Here is a 20,624-nt window from a genome sequence, read left to right as displayed (position 1 = left end):
CATGGATGTATACCGGAAGTGTTTTTCAGCGCGTCAAAGCGAATCGTACCTCTCCGTTTCCTTGTTACAAAAGGAAGTCAGTTTCCAAACTTCGCAAGAATTCAGGGCACGATTTTAAGCGCATATAACCGCCTGCTTATATCTTAAATAATGAAATAGAAATCTGCCGCGGCCAACCGCCTGCTCATATCTTAAATAATCAAATAGAAATTTGCCGCGGCATGTAACAAGAAGCCCCTCCCCCGACAAGATCACTCAAGAGGGAAAGGAAAGAGGTCGTATTTCCTTTACAGAAGAAGACTCCACAAGAAGAGGCCGCGATAAAACGCTCAAGAACACTACACCAAACAACACAAAGATGGGGAACATTATTCCAATGGATCAATCCAAAAAGCAGGAAATTGAGGGTAAGAATTAAACTTGTAAATATTTCAGAAGCACTTAGGACGATATAGGAGGATATATTTGTGAGAATATTCCGGGGAATTGTATATATGAGTGAATTAATTAACCAATAAAATATATTGGCGTACCCACCAGCAACCTATAAAAATAGTGAAATTGGCCGTTGCTAATTGACTAATCAAGTGACCAGTTAGTTACGTGCTCTGCAATATGGAATATCTGGATTTGTATTATTATCATAACTCGCGACGAAATTACAGCGTGAACATCTTTTAATGAGAACAACATTTCCGGTTACGCGAGCAGATAAGTAACTATTGCCCTTTAGGCTAGTACCAGGTATTTGCTATTGAGCTTTTACGCTATGATTTCAAGGAATGGAATGTGCATTACGCTGTAAAATTTGATGAAATTATTTGGAGCAAATGATTTGTTCCGCCTAAATATATGTGCTATCATTTACGGAGGTCACGCCAACCACCTAATACCGTATCAGGTTTATTTAGAAGGGGAGGAGTGGTCAAGGAGGAAATTTCAAACAGGAAAAGTGGTAGAGTAAATGGGCGAAAATTTTAACTCAAAATTAAAATGAACCAATACTGCTTTTTTTTTCATTTTACAAATTGTCCGACCCACGCGAAGTTACAGCGAGACAAGAAAATAATGAAAAGTCTTAGCAAATCGTCTGAAGCTTTAGAAAACCGAATTTGTTCTTTTGCACAGTAATCTTTAGTCTGCAAATGCCAAAGATAGAGTCCTTTGAGATTAGTGAAATTTTTACCCGATGACTTTAAGCCTTCTAGCCGATTTTGTCGGTTCTCATTCGGGCGGTTGTTCGAAAATGTTTTGTCCTCGTATATTACCCAGCGCACCTCGGCGGCACGCGCCACAGGATTCCCAATTTTGACAACAAAACATTTCCGAATAAAACCGAATCAGAGCCGGCAAGCTGGCTAATGATTTGTGGTTGTCATGTATTATCTATTATCTAGAGGGGGTTATTGAATCAGTTGACATACCCCCAAATCCAGTTCCATTTTATGAAACGTGCTGTTTCTATTTTGGGGCAGAAATTAGGCGAACTCCCGATTTCAGCTGTTAACCTTCAAGATATGTCCTTGTTTTATTCCTCTCTTCCCTGTAGATCTTGCCCAAGAGTCCCTTGCCAGGTTTGATGTAGAATCCCCTCCCCACCCGACCCCCCCTTCTTCTCTATCCTTTATTTCTAACTTCCCTGCAGATCATTCCTCCGAGTTTCTCGCCACGTTTGCAACAACAACAACAACAACAACAACATATTTTATTAGCACCCTCTATTATACAGATATTACTTATTAAATAAGAAAAGGTTTGCGGTGGAGTCCCTTCACCCCTTACCATCCCTCTATCCCCCATCTCTACCCCATGGTCTTTTTATTCCTCTCTCCCCTTAAGATCTTGTCTCCGAGTTTCTCGCCACGTTTGCGGTGGAGTCCCTTCACCCCTTACCATCCCTCTATCCCCCATCTCTACCCCATGGTCTTTTTATTCCTCTCTCCCCTTAAGATCTTGCCTCTGAGTTTCTCGCCACGTTTGCGGTGGAGTCCCTTTACCCCTATCCAGCCCCTCCTTTTCTATCCTATCGTCATTGCTTTTTTCCTCTCTCCCTTTCAGATCTTGCCTCCGAGTTCCTCGCCACGTTTGCGGTGGAGTACCCCCTGGCGTACGGGGTAGAGGTCGCTAAAGCTAAGATGAAACAGATGGATCAAGAGGCATTCGCAGAGGAGGAAACCAAGAAGGAACTCAAGTACAGAGAGGTGAGTCCGGATCACGTGACTAGTGACGTCACCACAGAGAGGTGGTTCCGGGTCGCGTAATTAGTGACGTCATCTCAGATAAGTGTGTCCGGATCACGTTGTTCTTGAAGCGTTGTCATCAAGAAAGCCTATGTTTAAACTGTGCGCGAAGGATCATATATTTGCATTATACATGCGATGGCATACAGAAAACTCATCGCCTCTATTTTTATAAGCCAGGCATTTTGCATGTAGTCTTTATTTTTCTCAGAATATCAATTTAACGTCACATGCGTAGCGTTTAATTTTTCACGTGCACTTTACTAGAAAATGCCTGTCACCCACATTGTTATCACCCTAGCAAAATATCAAACGTGAAAAGACTATCTATGCTCTCTTTTATTCAAACTTTTCTCGTCCTGTGACGCTCAGCCAAAATGTCTCGACGAACGAAGCAACATTTCGACTGAGCGTCACTAAACGAGAGAAGTCTGGAGGCTCTAGTACCCAGGGTGGCGCGGCCCACGCTATCTGCTGAATCGTGGAGACTATATTTAGAATACAAGTTCTCTAATTTACGAGTCGTATAGTTAACGAGGATGGCGTGTTTGTATTTTTTTTATACCTGTACATTTATTTTAGCCTGTTGAGCTCAAGGAGCCGAGGAAGACTGGATACCTTATCAAACAAGGAGCGCTTATCAAGAACTGGAAAAAGCGATTTTTCGTCGTCAACCCTGACTATACTATCGACTACTACGAAAACGAGGAGGTAAAGTTATTACATCAGTCAATGACGGCCCATTTCAATGTACACCATGTTCTCAATATGTCCCCTTTACCTTGTTGAAAGGCAAGTAGTACGTATATAATTCAGGTGCAACTCACCATTTCAACATGCTTCGCTATGATGTTTTACATTGCTAGTCTCACGGTCTTGTAACTGGTCTTGTATCACGTGACTTGAGTCCGGGGAGGCTCGAGCGATTACTGGGTTTACCTTATGCGCATACGCATTGGCGATATTCACGCTAAAATGACCCAGCTCTGTCTTCACAAAGTCCACCGTATTTTGCTGCGGTCTTCTAAGAATAACGAAAAGTTTTGGTGCAAACAAACATAATAGCAACCCGTACGCAATGACAAGAGCCGTGGCACAAGCCACTATGGTTATGTAGTACCCCTCGAGGGCAGAATCCACGGGGTAATACGCTATCCAGGATAATAGCATCACATACATTGAGAACCCTATGAAGCGCGCTTCGTTGAAGTTGTCAGGCAACCTGCGCGCCTTGAATGCATACACAGAAGACACGAGTGAGAGAAAAATAAAATAAACAAACATGATGGTGCGTAAGGCGTTCCCGGTTTTTGTCTTAAATGGTAAGCACGCAAGGAAAACATACTCTTGGGGGTGGATGTCTTCGCTCATGTACGGCGGGTCTAGCCCTATCCATAGCCCTGTTAGTATAATCTGAATACTGTTTAGTAGGAAGACTACATACAGCTGGCGCTTGCGGTCCAGGACATATTTCTTGAACCATGGTGGAATGACATTGGTTTGAAATGCGCGCACGAGACGATTTGTCTTTAGGAGGAGTATGGAGACGGAGGCAGTGCATGTGAGATATCGGTAAGGCTGGACGGCGTAGCACAGTGCAGTGGTGGGAATAGCGAGATGCAGTACTGTCAAAACAAACGAAAGTGCGATAAGTAACAGCAAGAGATAGCTAAGTTCGCGGTTTGATGCCTTTACGACCGGAGTATCCTGGTGAATGATGAACACGGCAAATGTAAATATCGTAGCGACCATCCCTATGGCAGTGAAGATCAGAAATAAAACGCTCGTCGTGTCCGTCCAGCTTATGTTGACAACTGGAAGGTCCACACACTCTGTATTACCCAAATTAGACATTTGTCTAAAGGGACATTTTGTACAGTTAAGAGAACCTGGGACCGAATTGATATAACCTGTTTGGCAGGGTAGACATTCCCAACAGCATGCTACTGTTTTCGTTTGCCTAAAACCGGCTTGACAGGTTTCGCTGCAAACAGAAGCAGGTATTTGGTTTCGTTCGTTATTCCAGCGCATGCGTGATTGATTCACGCTGAACAAGGCAGGCTTGAGGTCGCTCTGGCGCCATGAGCCCACTATCTGAACGGAAAACGGGCCAGTGGTCTCGCTAGACCGGAAATGCACAACGTCGTAGAAAGAATCCGCTGGGTTTCCTTGGTCGCTGAAGTACACGTGACCTGTGAAACCCTTAAATGAGACTTGCCTCAAGTATTTCGCTACATCTCCAGGGGAAACATCCGGGGACTTCGTGCAATCACGCGTACAATTCCGGGCATCATCTAGCGCATGCGCGATGGCGTATACCGCATCCGCAAGATACGGATTGTAGCTGTTATACAAGCGGTTAAATCCCGACTGGGAAACTTCCAACGAGTCTCTACAACGATTGCTCGATTTACTTTGCGAGTTATCGCACCCGAATTCACTCGCCCAGAACTCGTCCCACCACGGGTTACCCCGCGTGTCAGCTGCACTGAGCATGCGCAGATGAGCTTCATACACGTGATCGCGGTAACGGTGAGGCATGAGACCGATTGAGCCGTTCAGCACGTCGACATGTCTCTGAAGGAGATCTTGAGCGATAGTTGCCATTGCTTCGCTCATCAGGAATGTCCGTCCCGTCATGCCTTGCGCGCTTGCTTCTTCCAGGAATCGCTTCGCGGGCTCGTAACTACTCCAGAATACGATGACCCGGATGTTAGTTTCGCGCTTGAGCTTTTGAATGATACTTGTAATCTTTCCCATGTAGCCTAAAAAGACAACAGTATTTAACGATTAACATAAGGTGTTGAATATTTGTCATAATCTTACGTTGCGCGGGGGGGCATGCTGGGAAGACATGCTGATGTGTTTTTTAATAAAATTTAGATGTTAGGTTTTGGCAGTTCTGCTACCGACATATTTATCCGCTAGCTAGATTCACAAAATCATCATCATTCACAACATCGCGTTTCTGTTTCTAGGTCTCCTCTTGCCCAGAAACTGAAGGTTGGTTCTCACTAGGGCGTAAGCACAAGCGTAAGCGCAAACGGAAGCGCAACACAAGTGTGAATCGGTCAAACCCAAGCACAAGCGCCAGAAAATCAAGCAGTTGCGTTTTCTTGCGCTTTATGTGCTAGTGAGAACCGGAAAACTACGTGCGTTCCACTTGCGCTTACATCCAAGTGAGAACCAACCTTAAAACTTCTGTCGCCTTTCGAGTGTTTTTCTTAACTTATGACATTTCTCCATATTCTGAGAGCATAAATGGCAAAACAAAATCCTTATCGAATATACTAAATTCTGGCGCAGGTAACTGAGGTTTAGTTGAGACTTTAGTTAAGACTTTCTTTTCATATTCGGCACTGAGTTGATGTACGGTGAAATGGGAGTGAAATTGCGCGCGCGATAACTAAGGCCCTGGCCCAACTCTTTTGTTTCGTCATAATAGGCAATTCCAGCTATAAGCATACGCGCGCACTCACCATGGAAACCTACCTCAATTACCGTCATGCAGCGCGCGCGCTTTGTTTGGTGCAAGCTTAAAAATGCGCGCGCTGCATTCTGGTAGTTGAGGTAGGTTTCTATGGTAATGCGCGCTCATTATAGCTGGAATGGCCTATTGAAACTGATTAGATTCTATGCGAACAATGTAAACATAGTTGATAGATAAATACAATATGATGTGAAAAATGCTTTTTACTCTCTGGTAGATTCCTCGGCATAAACATTAGATAAGATAACCATTAGACAACCTTTTCGAACCTAGCCTTAAAAAAAGACGAAAAGTGTTCGTTAACACTGTCATCGATATTAATATAAGAGGATGCTGGAGTACATATTGTTTAAAGAAGCTCATTTCACTGGCGAAGGATGTATGGACTAAAAAGAAAGCGGAGAAGCAAGTAGTTTATGCGCAATGAAAATCATCGGAACAATATCAACAGATCGCAACATTATCAACGGAAATTTGGCCCCCAGGATGTACCACTTGATCGATTTTGACCGATAAGCTCACCTGATCTTGTGAAGTAGTCCACAAATGCGATACAAAAAGAACCCCTGTTATACGCCTCCTTCTCAAGCGCCCTCACGCCGTACCGCCCGTATGAGTGGTCCACCGCAACTGCGGCGACATACTTCCATCCGAAATGCTCTATGATATCCACCATGGCCTTGGCTTGCTGCCCGTCCGGGGGTATAGTGCGGAAGAATTTGCTGTAGTACGGCATACTGAGCTCCTCGCTCGTCGCGAAAGGACTTATGGTCGTGATGTTCACAACCTGTGAAAACAGTAGACACTGAGTCTTCAGATAGCATGGGGACCCTGTGGTATTTGATCGCAACCTGACAAAGCCTCGATCTCACGCTAAAATTCCAACCAAACATACCATTTTGAGAATCCACTTCAATCGGTAACGAAAGTAATGTAGAGTTCGACAATTAAAAATGGTTTGATTTTCGAACTGTTATTTCTTGTCTTTACAAAACTGAGTTGATTTATGACCTTTACTAGATTTGCGTGTTGACAGTTGCGACTTTCGAAACTGCAAATTTTGAAAAGACAGTGTGGTCTTATGCAATTGTTTAGTTAGATCATATTCACTGAAATCGAAATTTGTGTTTGCCATAGACTTTTTAGTCCACGTTCACTAAACAAGCCAATCCTTGGTCAAAATCCGCTTGATAAATTGAAAAAATTATAGCCATAAGCGTGGCCCAACAAAAATTAAAGTTCGATGCCCAACTGGTGATATATAGCCGCCTTAAAGCATGTCAATCAACCACTCCTATTCTTATTGTTTATCATTGAAAATACAGCGGTTAATTCGCAAGGAAACTTCCAAATAACAATCTACGAATGAAGTCTGATACCTTATTGACGATATTTGATTGAACATTTCTTGGTTAGCCGATGAAATTGGATGCTTGTGTGACTCGGCATCGAGTGGGAGAATAAAATGGCGGCGAGATTGGCCTTCTTTAATTATTGTACTTATTTCATGGCTTTCACTTACCTGCAACAAACTAGAGACCAGACTTGTGCTGCTCGAGTCCTCCGTACCAATCACTGCCACAACAGGAGCCGTAACGTCGAAGCTCTTATCACCTGTACCGCCCTTGACCGCTCCTATCTCATTCAGATAGTTATTCATCGCGATACCGTGTGCCTCCTTCACAGCGATCGCCGGAAGATCACAGTAATCCCAAATGTCCACTCCAAGGGTAATGTTAGGGAGAAGGGCCGTGTCGTTGTTTATTCGTTCAATAGCGAGTGTGAATGCCTCGTAGTAGCCGACGCCGAACGCGTAAAACTCGCCGCAGCCGTCCTGGTCGTTCTTGACGTGGAATGGAAGAAGGGCTCCGATGGTTATATTTCCAGGGCGGTAATACCTCTTTTGCGCGACCGATAGGATCTGTATCCTCAGAAAACACGCAAGGAACAGAAAGAACTGCATCGTTTCCGAAGTCAGTACTCGAAAATTATGAACTCGGTACTCTGTTAAAACGCCTGGGTGTTCAGTACGCTTAGAAGGCCTGCTTTAGTTTGTTAGAGATACCCGTTCAAAGACACTCTTTTTCTACAGCAGTTTTCCTTGTTACAGTTGTCACATCCTAGTGCAACCGAGCCGACAAAATGAAACCAGATTCAGAAAGGTTGTTGCAGACCAAAACAGTGCCGACCAGCGAAGCTGCGTCCCTAAACGCTAACGTTTTAGCTTTTGTATTTGAAACACTAATGAGTTGATAAAAAAGTCAGCGCTTTTGATTGCAGTGACACCTTGAGAAAAGGCTTCTACGCTGGTTAATACATTACCATATGAATGCAATATTCAATCGCTCTTGCCGTAATACAACGCCAAAGTAAAGAAAATCAAACCTTGAGGTCGTCTGCGTAAATTGAGTTTGCACGCCCAATATACACGGTCCAGTGTCTCTAGGCAACCCGTTTTGCGGAAGACGGTGTTTGTCGTCGGAAATCCCGCTGTAAATGATTGTCTGCAAAAATTAAGTTGTCGCCGGTTCCTTTGTGGCCTTATCGACAAGCAAGCTGGATAGAGTCTTGTATCACACTCTTTGTCACACAGGAGGTCTGTGTAAGAATAAACATTCCAAATCAAGGTGCAGTATACAGTATAGGAAAGCTCTTACCTTCAACACCGCGTGGGGAAAGACCATTATCGTAAAAACCCAGAAAATAAACTCACTATTGTAGTTATACTTGTACATTTAAGGATCGTTATTGAGTTTTATAAAAGCTCATAAGAAATATACACGGAAGATCATATTGTTTTATTAACTAATATTCTATAGTCTCAGCGGTCTATTTTTTTTCGCTGAGTCATAATGAATAAAGGTTCTTATAATAAAAATACAGTATCTTTACCTTCTCAGATTGGCTTTTTCGCTTAGTCGTACTATCGCCCTCTCTCTTGTCTTTGATATTATAATGGAGATCGACGCTTTTTAAAATGTCAGATTTCATCCGCTCTGTCTCAACCTCCGCTAATTTGCTCCCTCGCTTCCGTACTGACTCAGGGCTCTATTGCTCCTCCAGAACAACAATAGACCAACAGTATCATATTAAAAAAAAATACCCTTCAATTAGCACCAAGTACGACGGACCTAATTGCGAAAAACATCAATTGACTTTATCTCTTTTTTTTTTGCGTAATACGTAAAAGGGAAGTGTCATCTATTTTCAACTAAAGCAAAAAGTTTAATCTCCAAAACGGGTCTTTTAGTCTTTTCTGCTGATATTAAGTTATGTTTCTGCATTGTTATTCATTACCATATAGATGACATTGTATAGTGTTTTCTTGTTCATTATTCCGTTTAATTACTAAAATAAATTGCCTTGTTGCCCTGAATTGCATTATGAAATCTTTTTTTCAAAGATTCCCTTTGTAAATGGGGAAAACAAGAAAATTCAAACGGAAATTGAATTCTAACACTGAAATATTAACCAATATATTTTTCTTTGTTACTCTGCTGTTTGTTCGTGTAATTATGACAACCCTGTTTGCGGAAAAACATTTTTAATTTTGATAACGATAAACTTAAACACGTTCAAAATTTAGTGGTCAAATGAAAAAAAAAAACAGTTTTAGCACAAACTTGTAATGAAATAACATTACTTACTTGGTCAGCTAAAAACAATGATTTGTAAGGTGTAAATGTTTTTTTACGAGAAAATTGCTGTATGGGATCGAGATTGCTATGTAAATTTGTTATTTTTTTAATGTTTATGTTCGAGACATTTTAGTATTTGAAAGCGGTCTTTTCAAAAAAGCGCCTCGATTCTACGTATATTACAAAATAGACTCCTAGTGGAGCTGTAGGTTAGGAGAGAAGTAACGAAAACTGACAGTTATAGCCGACACAACATTTTATGGGAAATGTTTTCCCTTACACCAAAAATAGCACTTTTTGAAATAATCGCCTTCCTCGAATAAGCGCCTCGCTCAGGACATGAAAAATCGAATAAGCGTCCGGCGCTAAGCATTTACAGTAATTTGTAATGAATCTGTTGTTGGAGTTTTTTTAAACTTTATGACTTTTGGTTGAGAGGGAAATTTAAGATATTTCACGACCCTCTATTCACAAGGAAAGCGTTGGGCATATGGCGACATAACGACATAGGCGCGCACTATTTTTTGTACTTCTGTTCAAGTGTTTACTGTTTACATCGACAAATGCCTGGCTAAACTAGACGACTTGTAACATGCGACATGTCTCCTATATGTTTTCTAAATGTTCAGCCACCGCTAAAAAATGTAATGCGCGACAAATTTTGTAGAGCGTGACACGAAAATGTTTCCCAACTATACGTACAAGAAACATTTCTTTGTCGCTGCTACGAGATTTGGCGCACGCTACAATTTTCTATGAGTAGCGACATATAAGAAAGAGACAAGTTTTTTTCTCTTATGCCGTTATGTCGATTATGTTTTTTTATGTCGCCAGTGTACAGTTTGCACTATGCATTGCTAAATTTGTCGTTATGTCGTAATGTCGCCAGTGTACAGTTTGCACTATGCATTGCTAAATATGTCGTAATGTCGTAATGTCGCCAGTGTACAGTTTGCACTATGCATTGCTAAATTTGTCGTAATGTCGTAATCTCGTTATGTCGCCAGTGTACAGTTTGCACTATGCATTGCTAAATTTGTCGTTATGTTGTAATGTCGTAATGTCGTTATGTCGCCAGTGTACAGTTTGCACTATGCATTGCTAAATTTGTTGTTATGTCGTAATGTCGTAATGTCGTAATGTCGCCAGTGTACAGTTTGCACTATGCATTGCTAAATTTTTTGTAATATCGTAATGTCGCCATTGTACAGTTTGCACTATGCATTGCTAAATTTGTTGTTATGTTGTTATGTCGTAATGTCGCCAGTGTGCAGATTTAGATTGCGGAACGACGATGAAGTGGCTTGCATTTAACAGGTTTTTTCTATCAAGTACTTCTTACTTCTCGCGTTATTCGCACTTACTTTCACTTAGCAGCTTAGTTAGTCTGAATAACTAAGAAAATTCACGAGAAATATCTTATCGACGGCCGTATGTAGCTGTCAACAAAATGAAAATAGTGGGAAAAGCTGGAGAAGTGTTTCATTAACGTTAGACTCTCCGATCCAAAACTAGTCTTTAGCTTGCGTGCTTAGACATGTTATCAAACACAACAAAAAATAAAGAAAAGAAAATTGCAAAACGGATGTGGCTTTATCCTGAAAATTAAATTAGAGCCAAGAAGCACACATGTCTGAATTTTTTATAGTATAGTATAATAAATGAAAAATAATAACACAATTCCTATACGTGTCCTTATTTTCCTTTTACGGTTTTTTCTCGTTCAATTTTTTTCTGCGTACTTATTTCTTTTTCCTGAAGGAATTTTTTGCAGACCCGAACGTCCATTTGCCGCGACCTCGCTTTGAGCACGCTTTTCTGCTTTTTTCAATTTCCTTTATTTCGAGCTCTGCTCTTTTCTTCCTCGCTTCAAATTCACTTATCGACTTTTGAAGCTTTTTCTTTTTCTCCTCCTCTGAAACCAACAGAGCCTTTGTTTTCTTTTCTGCGAGTTGTGTTAGTCTCAGCTCTTTCTCAACTGTCAACCACTTTTCTGAAATAATTCTGAATTCTTCATCCAATTTATCCTTCTCTTTCTGGAGAGCTGTGATAGTCTTTGACAACTTTTCTCGCTCCATTTTGATGTGTTTATCTTTTTCAATCCTGTCATCTTGCATTCGCCGTCTGAATGCCTCTATTGTGTTCTCGTGAATTCTTGTCAGAGTTTCTGCTTTTCTTTTCTTCTCTTGCAAGTGGAAACATATCAAACACACTCCCTCGTCGTGTTTGGCCCGCATCTCATGTAGCAACTTTTCTGTATTCGTCACAGCCTCCTCTGCATTAGTTAATTCGGCTTTTAGTTTTGGCATGTCCGTTTGAAGACAACGAAACTTTACCCAGTTGTAACCTTCTGCAATTTTCCCATCTCTTTCACCGCAGAAGACCTCTACAGCAGATAACTCGTCCAGTGCTTTCTTTAACTCCCTTGACAACCACTCTACGAACTGCTGAGAAAGTTTTCTATCATTTGGTACCGCAAACTTCAAAGCTTCCATTTTGATTTTCCCGGTTTCCGCAAGGGTTTTCACTGTTTTCTTTGCACGCTCAGCCAACGTTTTGCATTCGTCTATTGTCATTTTACATCTTTCAGACGCTTGCTCATTCAGTTTCTTGCCTTGCACAAGAGGTCTAAGCTTATCTGTTTCAGTCATTAGATTATCCAGTTCTGAAGCGCAACTCTTGAAATCTTTCAACAGCTTCAGGTTTGCGTGCAATGCCTTGTGGATATTTTCTTCCATTTGAATTACTTTTTTGTCCATTTTCCTCGCTTTGATTAAATTTTTCTTACCTTCATTATTTTTTTTTTCTTATCAGCTATAACGGTTTTGTCTTGTAACTTTACTGGATAAAATGTTTGTTTGCGTCATAATTTTTTCGTTCGAACGTGCACGCGCGCGGAAAAATGGTTACCCACAGGTAACCCAAGCTCATTGTTCGAGGTTTGAGTTTTGTAAGAAATTCACTAAAAAATACACGATCTCGCTCAGCTTTTAGAAATGATCATTTATATTTTCTCTGACATGTTTTGTGAAAAATCGACAACCTTTGTACAATTAAAAATATAAAAATGTACAAGTGCTTTGCACGAGGAATGAAACACTGAAATGAACACTGAAAGTGTTCCTTTTCGAAATATTTTCAGCCGTTCTTTATAATTTTTTTAGAAATTTCGATTCCATGGTGGTGTAAATATTTCTGTGAATCAAGAGAGGTTAAATATATATTCTTTTGTGTGAATTGAATGGAAAAGATACTTATTGAGCTCGTCTTCTGATACCATCACCATATTTGGAAAAATAAAACAGCCTTTGTGTTCGACGTAGCAAAAAAAATTGCGCGCGTAAAAATTTCACACCGCAAAGGTTTCCCGTCAAAAAGCTTAGTTCCAGGACAATCGCCTTCACACCAAAATATGATCTGATGCTTCGTACTACCACACGTTTTGCTCATGTAAAAAGTAAATCCTTTCTCGTGTCAGGATAAAGATGGAGGCAAAAGTTTCCCGCCAAAAAGCTTAGTTCCCAGATATTTGCCTGCACACCAGAATATGATTTAGCGCTTCATGACTACCTCTACTTTTTCTCATATAAAAAGTAAATCCTTTTTCGTATTCAGGCTTACGAGAAGGGCTTCAAGGCCAAAGGCACCATTTGTCCCTCGGGGTACAAGGTTGAGGATGACGCAGACTCCAGCATTTTGCAGAAAGTGAAGAAAGTCGCGAAGACCATGGGTAGGCAAACCATTGACGTCATCGTTACGTCATTGCACACGTGACAATCACAAGCAGTGCAACAATGGGTCTTTTTTATAAATTTGAGCGCGAAATTGGGGCAGGTCATATTTTCAGCTATATGATCGTTTTACATGCTGCAAATATAATGTTGAGTGCCCGTTGAAATGGAAGAAATATAAAAAATAGTTCCCTCCAGAATAAAGCTATTAAAAAATGGCTATTGTGATGTTAAAAATTTGGAGCTATCTAAAATATATGCCAAATTAAGTCATCACGTGAGTCATCACGTAATCAAGACAAAAAAGGACATGATGATAAGCCAAATAACCTTCCCCTTTCCCTTCCCTGATTCTCAGCGTTACACTTATCTTAGCCTGCGTAGGGGCCCAGGAATCGGCGTATCGATCAAAGCCGGCAGGAAAGCGACATGCATAAAAGCGAGGCGCTCTGCGCACTCGCGTCGCACTTCGCGCTCAATCCCTTCGCGCGTCAATCCCCGAGAGCCAAGCTACACTGGCTACACTTATCTACAAGTGGTACTTTAACTTAAACATCACTAAAAGCTGAATGACTACCAGACTACCCAAATGATAATGTTGGAGGTCATCCTTTTAAAAACTGATATTGTATCTTCAGGTGTGGACGAGAGCGAGCTCCCTAAGCCAGACAGCTATCCCCCGCACACTTTCGAGGTGGCCCACGAGAGACGCCGGCCATACTACATAACGGCTGAGAACGAAGAAGAGAAGAAGGAATGGATTCAGATGTTTGAGCTATGCTGCATGAACTCTAAGGGTAAATCAATTATCAGTTGTACGGTACCCGGGGGAAGAGGCAGGGGGACACCTCGATGACCTCCACTAACAACAATAACATCGTTATTTTTTTCTAAAATACTGTGTAGCTTAGTTAGAAATGTGTCATGAAATGTCAAAGGGGAGGGGATTAATTGAGCGAATGGGGGAGGATTTGTATTTCAGCAATTTTTCTCTATAAGAATGGCAGAATTTTATTACACAATAAATTCATCTCTCGAACTTATTTATTTTCTCAGGATTCAAAAACCCTGATCCGCTTGCCCAAAGAGCGTTCGTAGTGGCCCACAGGCGCGCCCGCGGTAAATCTGGTCTGTGGTATCACTCACGTAGCGGGGGCACAGAGGAACAGGTGAGAACAGTTTCGTATAATTTGATGACAGCCTCTGTATCCTTCAACTTTCTAACCCCCTACTCCCCATCCCCCCTCCCCCGTAGTTGCCACCCTTTGTTTGTTCATGCTTGTACGTAACAACCCACAACCCCTCCCCCTCCAACTTGCCCATTTAGGGTCCTTACTAATTAAATAGCGTTTTCAAATTTCATTCTCACAAACTTAAACTCCTTTTAGCTCTGGTGCACATTATTTATCGCATCTGATCAGCCGTCGTGTGTTTGATTGACTGCCGTGTATTTTTATAGTTCCTGTGTGACTCCATAGTAGAACTGGGTGACTGCCGTGTATTTTATAGGTTCTGTGTGACTCCATAGTGTAACTGATTGACTGCCGTGTATTTTATAGGTCCTGTGTGACTCCATAGTAGAACTGATCGACTGGCGCGTGATGGGTAGTGTGTACAGTAACTTAACCGGGGGCTACATTGTCCGCAAAAAAGTCAGAGAGCAGGTAACGTCATGTGCATTGAAGTATTCTATTGAAATGAAAACAATCGAGTTGATGTGTGCGACTCAGACTCATTTTAGCTGGGGGAAAAATCACAAATAATTTTTTTATCAATATTTTTACGCCCAAGAACATCAACTTTATTACTCTTACGAGAATTGTGAGGAACGTGAAAAAGGGGATCAGGTAAAAAAGCAGTGATATCTCGATAAGTGTTGCTGTCTTCATACCGGGGTTAATTCGATCTCAAGAAACAAAATGTCTTGATGACGATGGTGATGGTGGTGTTGATTGGTGGAGGTGTAACATAATGATGTGGTGAAGGTGCTTGCGAGGATGACGACGACGATGATGATAATGATGATGATGATAGTATTGGTATTTGTAATGGAGAAAGTGATAATGGTATAATTTTGGCTGTGATGATGATGATGATTATCGTTATTATTTGGTCTCAGGTTGTGAAGACGCTGGACTCTATCGTCAAGGCCATGGTGATTCCTTCCTACACCGCCCTTGTGGAGTCCACACAGAAGATGAAAGGCCCAATGGAGGAGTCGATTGACAGCAAGAAAGATGAGATTGTAAACGCACAGAAAAAGATCACAACAGAACTGGCAGGTGAGCGTGTGGGTGGGCTAGACGTTTGCTGTTTATGATGACGTCGATTGACTGGCTATTTATTTGCAGATAAACTTGATGGCATGATACAAGAGCATGTGCAGGATCTTGTTGAGGATATCGAGAAACTCGAGGCCGCACTCAAGGAAGTGGTATGTTCCTTATTTTACAAGGATTAACATGTGCCTAAATATTTACCAAGTGTCAGCGTTACATGAAGAAATCGATTGTTAGGTAAAAGACGATATTTTACATTCTTTTATACTGTGGGCACCCTCTCCCCCACAATCCCTTTAACCCCCTTACACCCCTCCCCTTCCCTCCCTTCCCTCTAACCCCCTTACATCCCCCACCGCAACAAACACTTTCGGGACCACTCCGCCGCCCTTGACGATCCAAATGCACTAAAGAGCGCGGACGCTCCGCCAGATAAACCACCCAAGCTAGTGAGGGTTGTCCTATCCATTTTCCTGTTTTGTTTCTTGTTAGATAACCAAGGTGCTGCCGGTTCTTCGAGAGACAACTTTAGTAAGGCTACTGGACCAAACTGCCAACCGCGTTAAGGACAACGACAACATCGAGAAATCGCTGCCTGACGTAAGTGTGTGACATATGCGAAATAAAACCATCACAAGATCAATTAGGACATACGGTGACATTAAGAGATCAATACCTGACTTAAGTTTAACGATATACATGTCATACGACATACGACAATATGAATTGATGCGTGATGATATATGCGACTTTACGACAGCATCGTGAGATCAATGACCGTGGGTACATGAAGCTGTTTTGAAACAAGGGTCACCATCACAAAAATAAGCACTAGTCCCTAGTGATGGCCTTGTCAAAATAATTGATGGTCGTGGAATAGTGCGCGCTTTCTGTGCCTATCACTATGTAGTCTAAAGTTTGCCTTGGACTCTTCATTCCAGCCCCCCACCCCCCTACCCTTAATTTTCCATTTAAGGTGTTGGATAAAAAGTGCCAGATCTATGTGCTGACAAACATAGCGTCCCAACCCTCCCCTCGACATCCTGTGCACTCACCGGATTTCCCGCTTTTTTTCTAGTACCCTGATTCCCCACTTATTTTTTGTAACTCAGGGTCCTTGGATAAAGTAAGAGTGTTCGGTTGGCCAAATAAGTGATAATAAACCTTAACCGCCCCATCCCACCCCCACATACCGCAATCAGCCAGCACCCCCCCCCCCCCCCCCCTTGTCATCCTGTGTGGTGACCTGATTCCCCGCTTATTTTTAGTACTTTAAAGTGTTGGATAAAGTGAGAACGTCCAGGTGGCCGGACGAGTATCGCCAGACATACAACGCCATGACAGAGGTCAAGAGCATCATTTATAACTCCAACGAAATCTTTCAAACGTATGCCTCCTATAACCAGGTCTACTCCACCATTTATAGACTTCTAGATGTAAGTATGGAAATGAATATTTAAATATAATAAAATACTAGATAAAGGTGGACTGTGAACGTGCATGCATTGAAGTGGTAAATGCAAGCTGTTTCCGTTATCATATACAGTTGCACTTGTCTTACTTTTAGCATCTGGATTATTTTTTTTTTTTTAATAAGACCAAGCCACCATGGCCATTTTTTTTGTTAAAAGCCTTATACCAAATTTTGATATTTTTGTTTAAAACATGAGCCAAACACTACGTCGCGTTGTGGGTTGCCTGCTTTATGAGGCTAAGTTACCAATGTATAGTGTAAAACGTGCTTCTCGTGCTTCTCGCTTTAAAGCCGCATTGTCACAAGTTTACTTCCGGTCGATTACGTAACAATATCCGATGATTTTTAACGGAAAACGCGAAAAATATTTCAAAATATTGAAAGCAGTGTGTCTATTGAAAGTTTCTTAGAGGATGTGATTGATAATTTAGAGCGGATGGCCTGTTAAATATCTCGGATTCTAATAGATTCTTTTGTTTTTAACCGTTGAGGTTTCCGTCGGACCTCCGGAAGTAAACTGGTGACAATGCGGCTTTAATCTTCAATAAGCTATAAAGCAAGTCAGCAGAAAAGTACCAAGGAAAGATAGTAAAGCAAGAAATGAGGCCTTAGCTCACACACAAATGTACAGGCCAACCGTTCGGCGCAAATGACAATCGAATTCGCCGTTCCATGCATGATGTGTTCCTACTAGCCAACTAGACCGACTTCACGCTCGACTGAGCGTCTAGTTATTGTACAATATGCTTAGAGGAACCATTATCAGTTGAACAAAGTACTAAATTCCATGACTTGGTATTTTTAGTAAATCGTTATGAAACAACTGCATAAAAAATGACTCTAAGATCGAGAATGTCATGTAGGTTGTAGACGGAGCGTTTTTCACGTTCGAAGAACTTTTCCAAGAACTCATCAAAGGTACAGACGCACTTACCAATGGTAAGACAGCAGCAGATGCCATGGTAACGGCCAAGGACCAGGTCTTGCCCGTAAGTAGACAGCTCATGACTTGTTTGACACTTGTACGACACACGCACGCATACCCGAAACACAAGTGAAACACAAGCGCAACTTTTTAACGCAACACATGTGCAAATCAAGCGCAACACATGTGCAACTCAAGCGCAACACACATGTTTTGCAACACACATGTTGCAGTGCGTCACATTTTTTGGTGTGTCAAGCTATAATCCACGTTCTAAAACTAAATAACTGAACAAAACGTTAAAAATTCTTGTTTTATATGACGGCTTCCTATGTTAATATCCCAGAAATACGACCATGACGTCACGCCCGTCCCTGGGGAGATGAGTCTCAAACACACTACTGACGTCATCCTCCAAGTCATTAATGCAAAGATTGATCCGCTGACCAAGGATGTGAGTCGCCGTACCTGGAACAGGGACCAAAGGGAGGGGGGGAGGGGGAGGGGTGCATCCATCAAAATTGAAATTTTTTGTTGAGAATTTTGGATTAGTTACACCCACCCCCTTACTTTCCAAATGTAATTAACTGGAAAGATTTTTTTATTTTTTTCCTTTCCTGATAACTCGGTTACTCGAATTCTTGCTAATTCGAAACCTTGCTCAATAAGATATAAGTGCGGATGCGTGTCTAGAGAAAAACGGAGGGTGTGGTCCAGAGAAGTAACTCACGGGTCACTAAGTTCAAATCGGCATCTTAGATCTGGTAATGACACTAGATCCGTAAAGAAGAAACTTTATCTACCAAAATCAGGGACGTTGCCAGGGGGGGAAGGGTGGCCCAGGAAGGCCGCCCCACTTCTAGCAGCCAAAAATACAGTGAATGCATGATAAAAGTACAGGAGAAAATGCCTTGAAAGGGCCTTTTGGGCCCCCTCCCGTTAAAAACCCTGGCTATGCCGCTGCAAATTACACACATAAAATTAACCGTCTTCTAACTACCAACGAAGAAGTCAGCCGAATCGAACTCATCTCGTCACATGGGCAGGGTGGGGTCCGGTACGGTAACTAATGTTCATTTTTCCCACAGCTTCGCAAGACTCTGAGCAAGGCCATTCCTAAACCTGTGGAGCAGATTGTCAGCGTAGAGGATCGATACGAGCTATTTGTGGAACAATCCGTAGCCAAACTCGTCAAGAAAAGTACGTGAAGGGCCGTAATAACCAGTCAAACAAGTATTAATAACCAGTCAAACCAGTATTAGCGCCACCCCACAGAGGCAGTCAAACCGGTGGCACTTTTTGAAGCGGGTTTTCTACCAATAATTCTATCTAACAATAGCATTTCATGTAACAATGAAATAATCAAAATGATATTGATGGCTTTTTAAAACTCCTTTCACAATTTTTCCACTTTTTTCCAGTTCTCGGGATTCCTGTGTCAGAACCAACAAAGCCTGGTGAAAAGCCATCAACAGATTTGTAATCACCACATGATTAACACATGATTACGTGATACCTGGCTACACACGTGATTGCCACGTGTCTGACTCTACATTATTTTCTAGAGCCTTCAAAGTCAAGATCATCTCGAATCACAAACCCATCGCGTCTGTGATGAATTAGTTTAGATGTAGCGCTAGTTACGCTCGAGTATGATATTTTATAAAAATACAATATATTTTGATAAATACAAAAAGCCCGATTGTCGTGTTCGTGAACAAGAAGAATAAATACAATACACCAAAAAACTGTGCCAATTTTTTTTTCTTTAAGAGTCGAATACCAGTTTTTGGTGTAAAAGCTAGATTTATCTATAATATCAAGATATAAGAGACAAAGAATAATAAAAACCTGGAAGGTCTTAGAAAGTCGGCACGGGATTATCTTGAGAGAAAAATTAAAGCAACATCCGGAGCCATTTCCCCCTATGATTTGGCAGAAAGAAATTATTGATAAATGCTTAAAGACCCGAGACTTAGTGCGGAAGTGTATCATTATGTGTCATTATCAGTAAAGTTCGTCCACTGCAATTACCCGATAATTTATAGTTTTTATAACGATGTTTAGCTGACAGCTATGCTAAAAATAACAACCCATAGAAGCATTAGCAAAAACAACAAACATGGGAAGCCCGCGTTTCTATTTCCACAATAAGTTGTCTTACATTTTATCGCAGTTTAAGTCACCTTTAGGATTATCACTCTTTCTTTAAAAAAATGCCTTAACTAGACATAAGAATAATGTGATAAGTTTGTCAAAAAATAAACAAGCTTATTAACTACGACTTCACGCTCACATAGCCTTGGTACGTGTCCTGGGATTATCTACCTCGAAGATATTCCTAACGATGCTGTAATCATTCACAGTGTTTCTCAGTTTAGGCCTAACACAGAGATGATGAGCATTCCATCCGAGCGCGGGCACAGCACAGCGCAAACCACGACATCTGCTATTCTCATCATTTTCCTCTCACGCATAGATATTACCTCCAAATGTAGCTTTGTTATAATCGTATTCGCGAGCTACATGCAGCTACTCGTGAGATGTGGGTTTGACGAGTATCGGAAGAGAATCTGGAAGCTCTGGAAGGGTTGTTATATCAGTAATTATTCCATCATTAGCTTTATCGCCGTGTTATGTTGTGTGCGTGATAACATTGATAAGAGCGTCAGACTGTTTACAGATCACCAGACAGGCGTACATCTGGGTGGTATTACAGAGACTATATTGAAACTCTCATGTCTTAAGAGGGTATTGTGATGCTGGGGGTATAACGTTTTATGTTGATAATGGTGGTGATGATGACAGTCGTGTTAATCATGTTGTTCTTGATGATAATGATTTTCT

The 20,624-nt window shown here is 41.5% G+C and overlaps 2 protein-coding genes across 2 annotated transcripts; one reads left to right on the top strand and one right to left on the bottom strand.

Moving 5' to 3' along the window:
- Positions 1-119: 119 nt before the first annotated feature.
- On the top strand, positions 120-20,061 carry LOC5519329 (PH domain-containing protein DDB_G0267786). The gene is made up of 15 exons (XM_001639224.3): positions 120-407; positions 2,059-2,201; positions 2,823-2,951; positions 12,984-13,098; positions 13,738-13,896; positions 14,156-14,268; positions 14,659-14,763; positions 15,219-15,381; positions 15,451-15,533; positions 15,871-15,978; positions 16,647-16,814; positions 17,716-17,841; positions 18,124-18,231; positions 18,866-18,977; positions 19,199-20,061. Exons 1-15 carry the CDS (start codon positions 359-361, stop codon positions 19,258-19,260), a joined length of 1,743 nt encoding a protein of 580 aa, XP_001639274.2. The 5' UTR covers positions 120-358; the 3' UTR covers positions 19,261-20,061.
- LOC5519331 (metabotropic glutamate receptor 4) lies at positions 2,407-8,781 on the bottom strand. The gene is made up of 4 exons (XM_032364177.2): positions 8,623-8,781; positions 7,253-8,328; positions 6,253-6,517; positions 2,407-5,005 (listed from the first exon to the last, which is right to left on the bottom strand). The coding sequence occupies exons 2-4, from the start codon at positions 7,691-7,693 to the stop codon at positions 3,072-3,074; spliced, it is 2,640 nt and encodes an 879-aa protein (XP_032220068.1). The 5' UTR covers positions 7,694-8,328; positions 8,623-8,781; the 3' UTR covers positions 2,407-3,071.
- Positions 20,062-20,624: the final 563 nt, after the last annotated feature.

This window comes from Nematostella vectensis, chromosome 8 (genome assembly GCF_932526225.1).
Source record: "Nematostella vectensis chromosome 8, jaNemVect1.1, whole genome shotgun sequence".
Taxonomy (NCBI): Eukaryota; Metazoa; Cnidaria; class Anthozoa; order Actiniaria; family Edwardsiidae; genus Nematostella; species Nematostella vectensis.
The sequence above is the reverse complement of the archived record's forward strand: the minus strand, read 5'-3'. Positions and strand labels throughout refer to the sequence as shown.

Coding starts and splice junctions, on each gene's coding strand:
- LOC5519329 (XM_001639224.3), top strand. CDS start 359: ATGGGGAACATTATTCCAATGGATCAATCCAAAAAGCAGGAAATTGAG. Junction 13,897..14,155: donor ATGCTGCATGAACTCTAAGG/GTAAATCAATTA, acceptor TTATTTTCTCAG/GATTCAAAAACCCTGATCCG. Junction 15,979..16,646: donor TCGAGAAATCGCTGCCTGAC/GTAAGTGTGTGA, acceptor GCTTATTTTTAG/TACTTTAAAGTGTTGGATAA.
- LOC5519331 (XM_032364177.2), bottom strand. CDS start 7,693: ATGCAGTTCTTTCTGTTCCTTGCGTGTTTTCTGAGGATACAGATCCTA. Junction 6,518..7,252: donor TGGTCTCTAGTTTGTTGCAG/GTAAGTGAAAGC, acceptor CTGTTTTCACAG/GTTGTGAACATCACGACCAT. Junction 5,006..6,252: donor GGACTACTTCACAAGATCAG/GTGAGCTTATCG, acceptor TTGTCTTTTTAG/GCTACATGGGAAAGATTACA.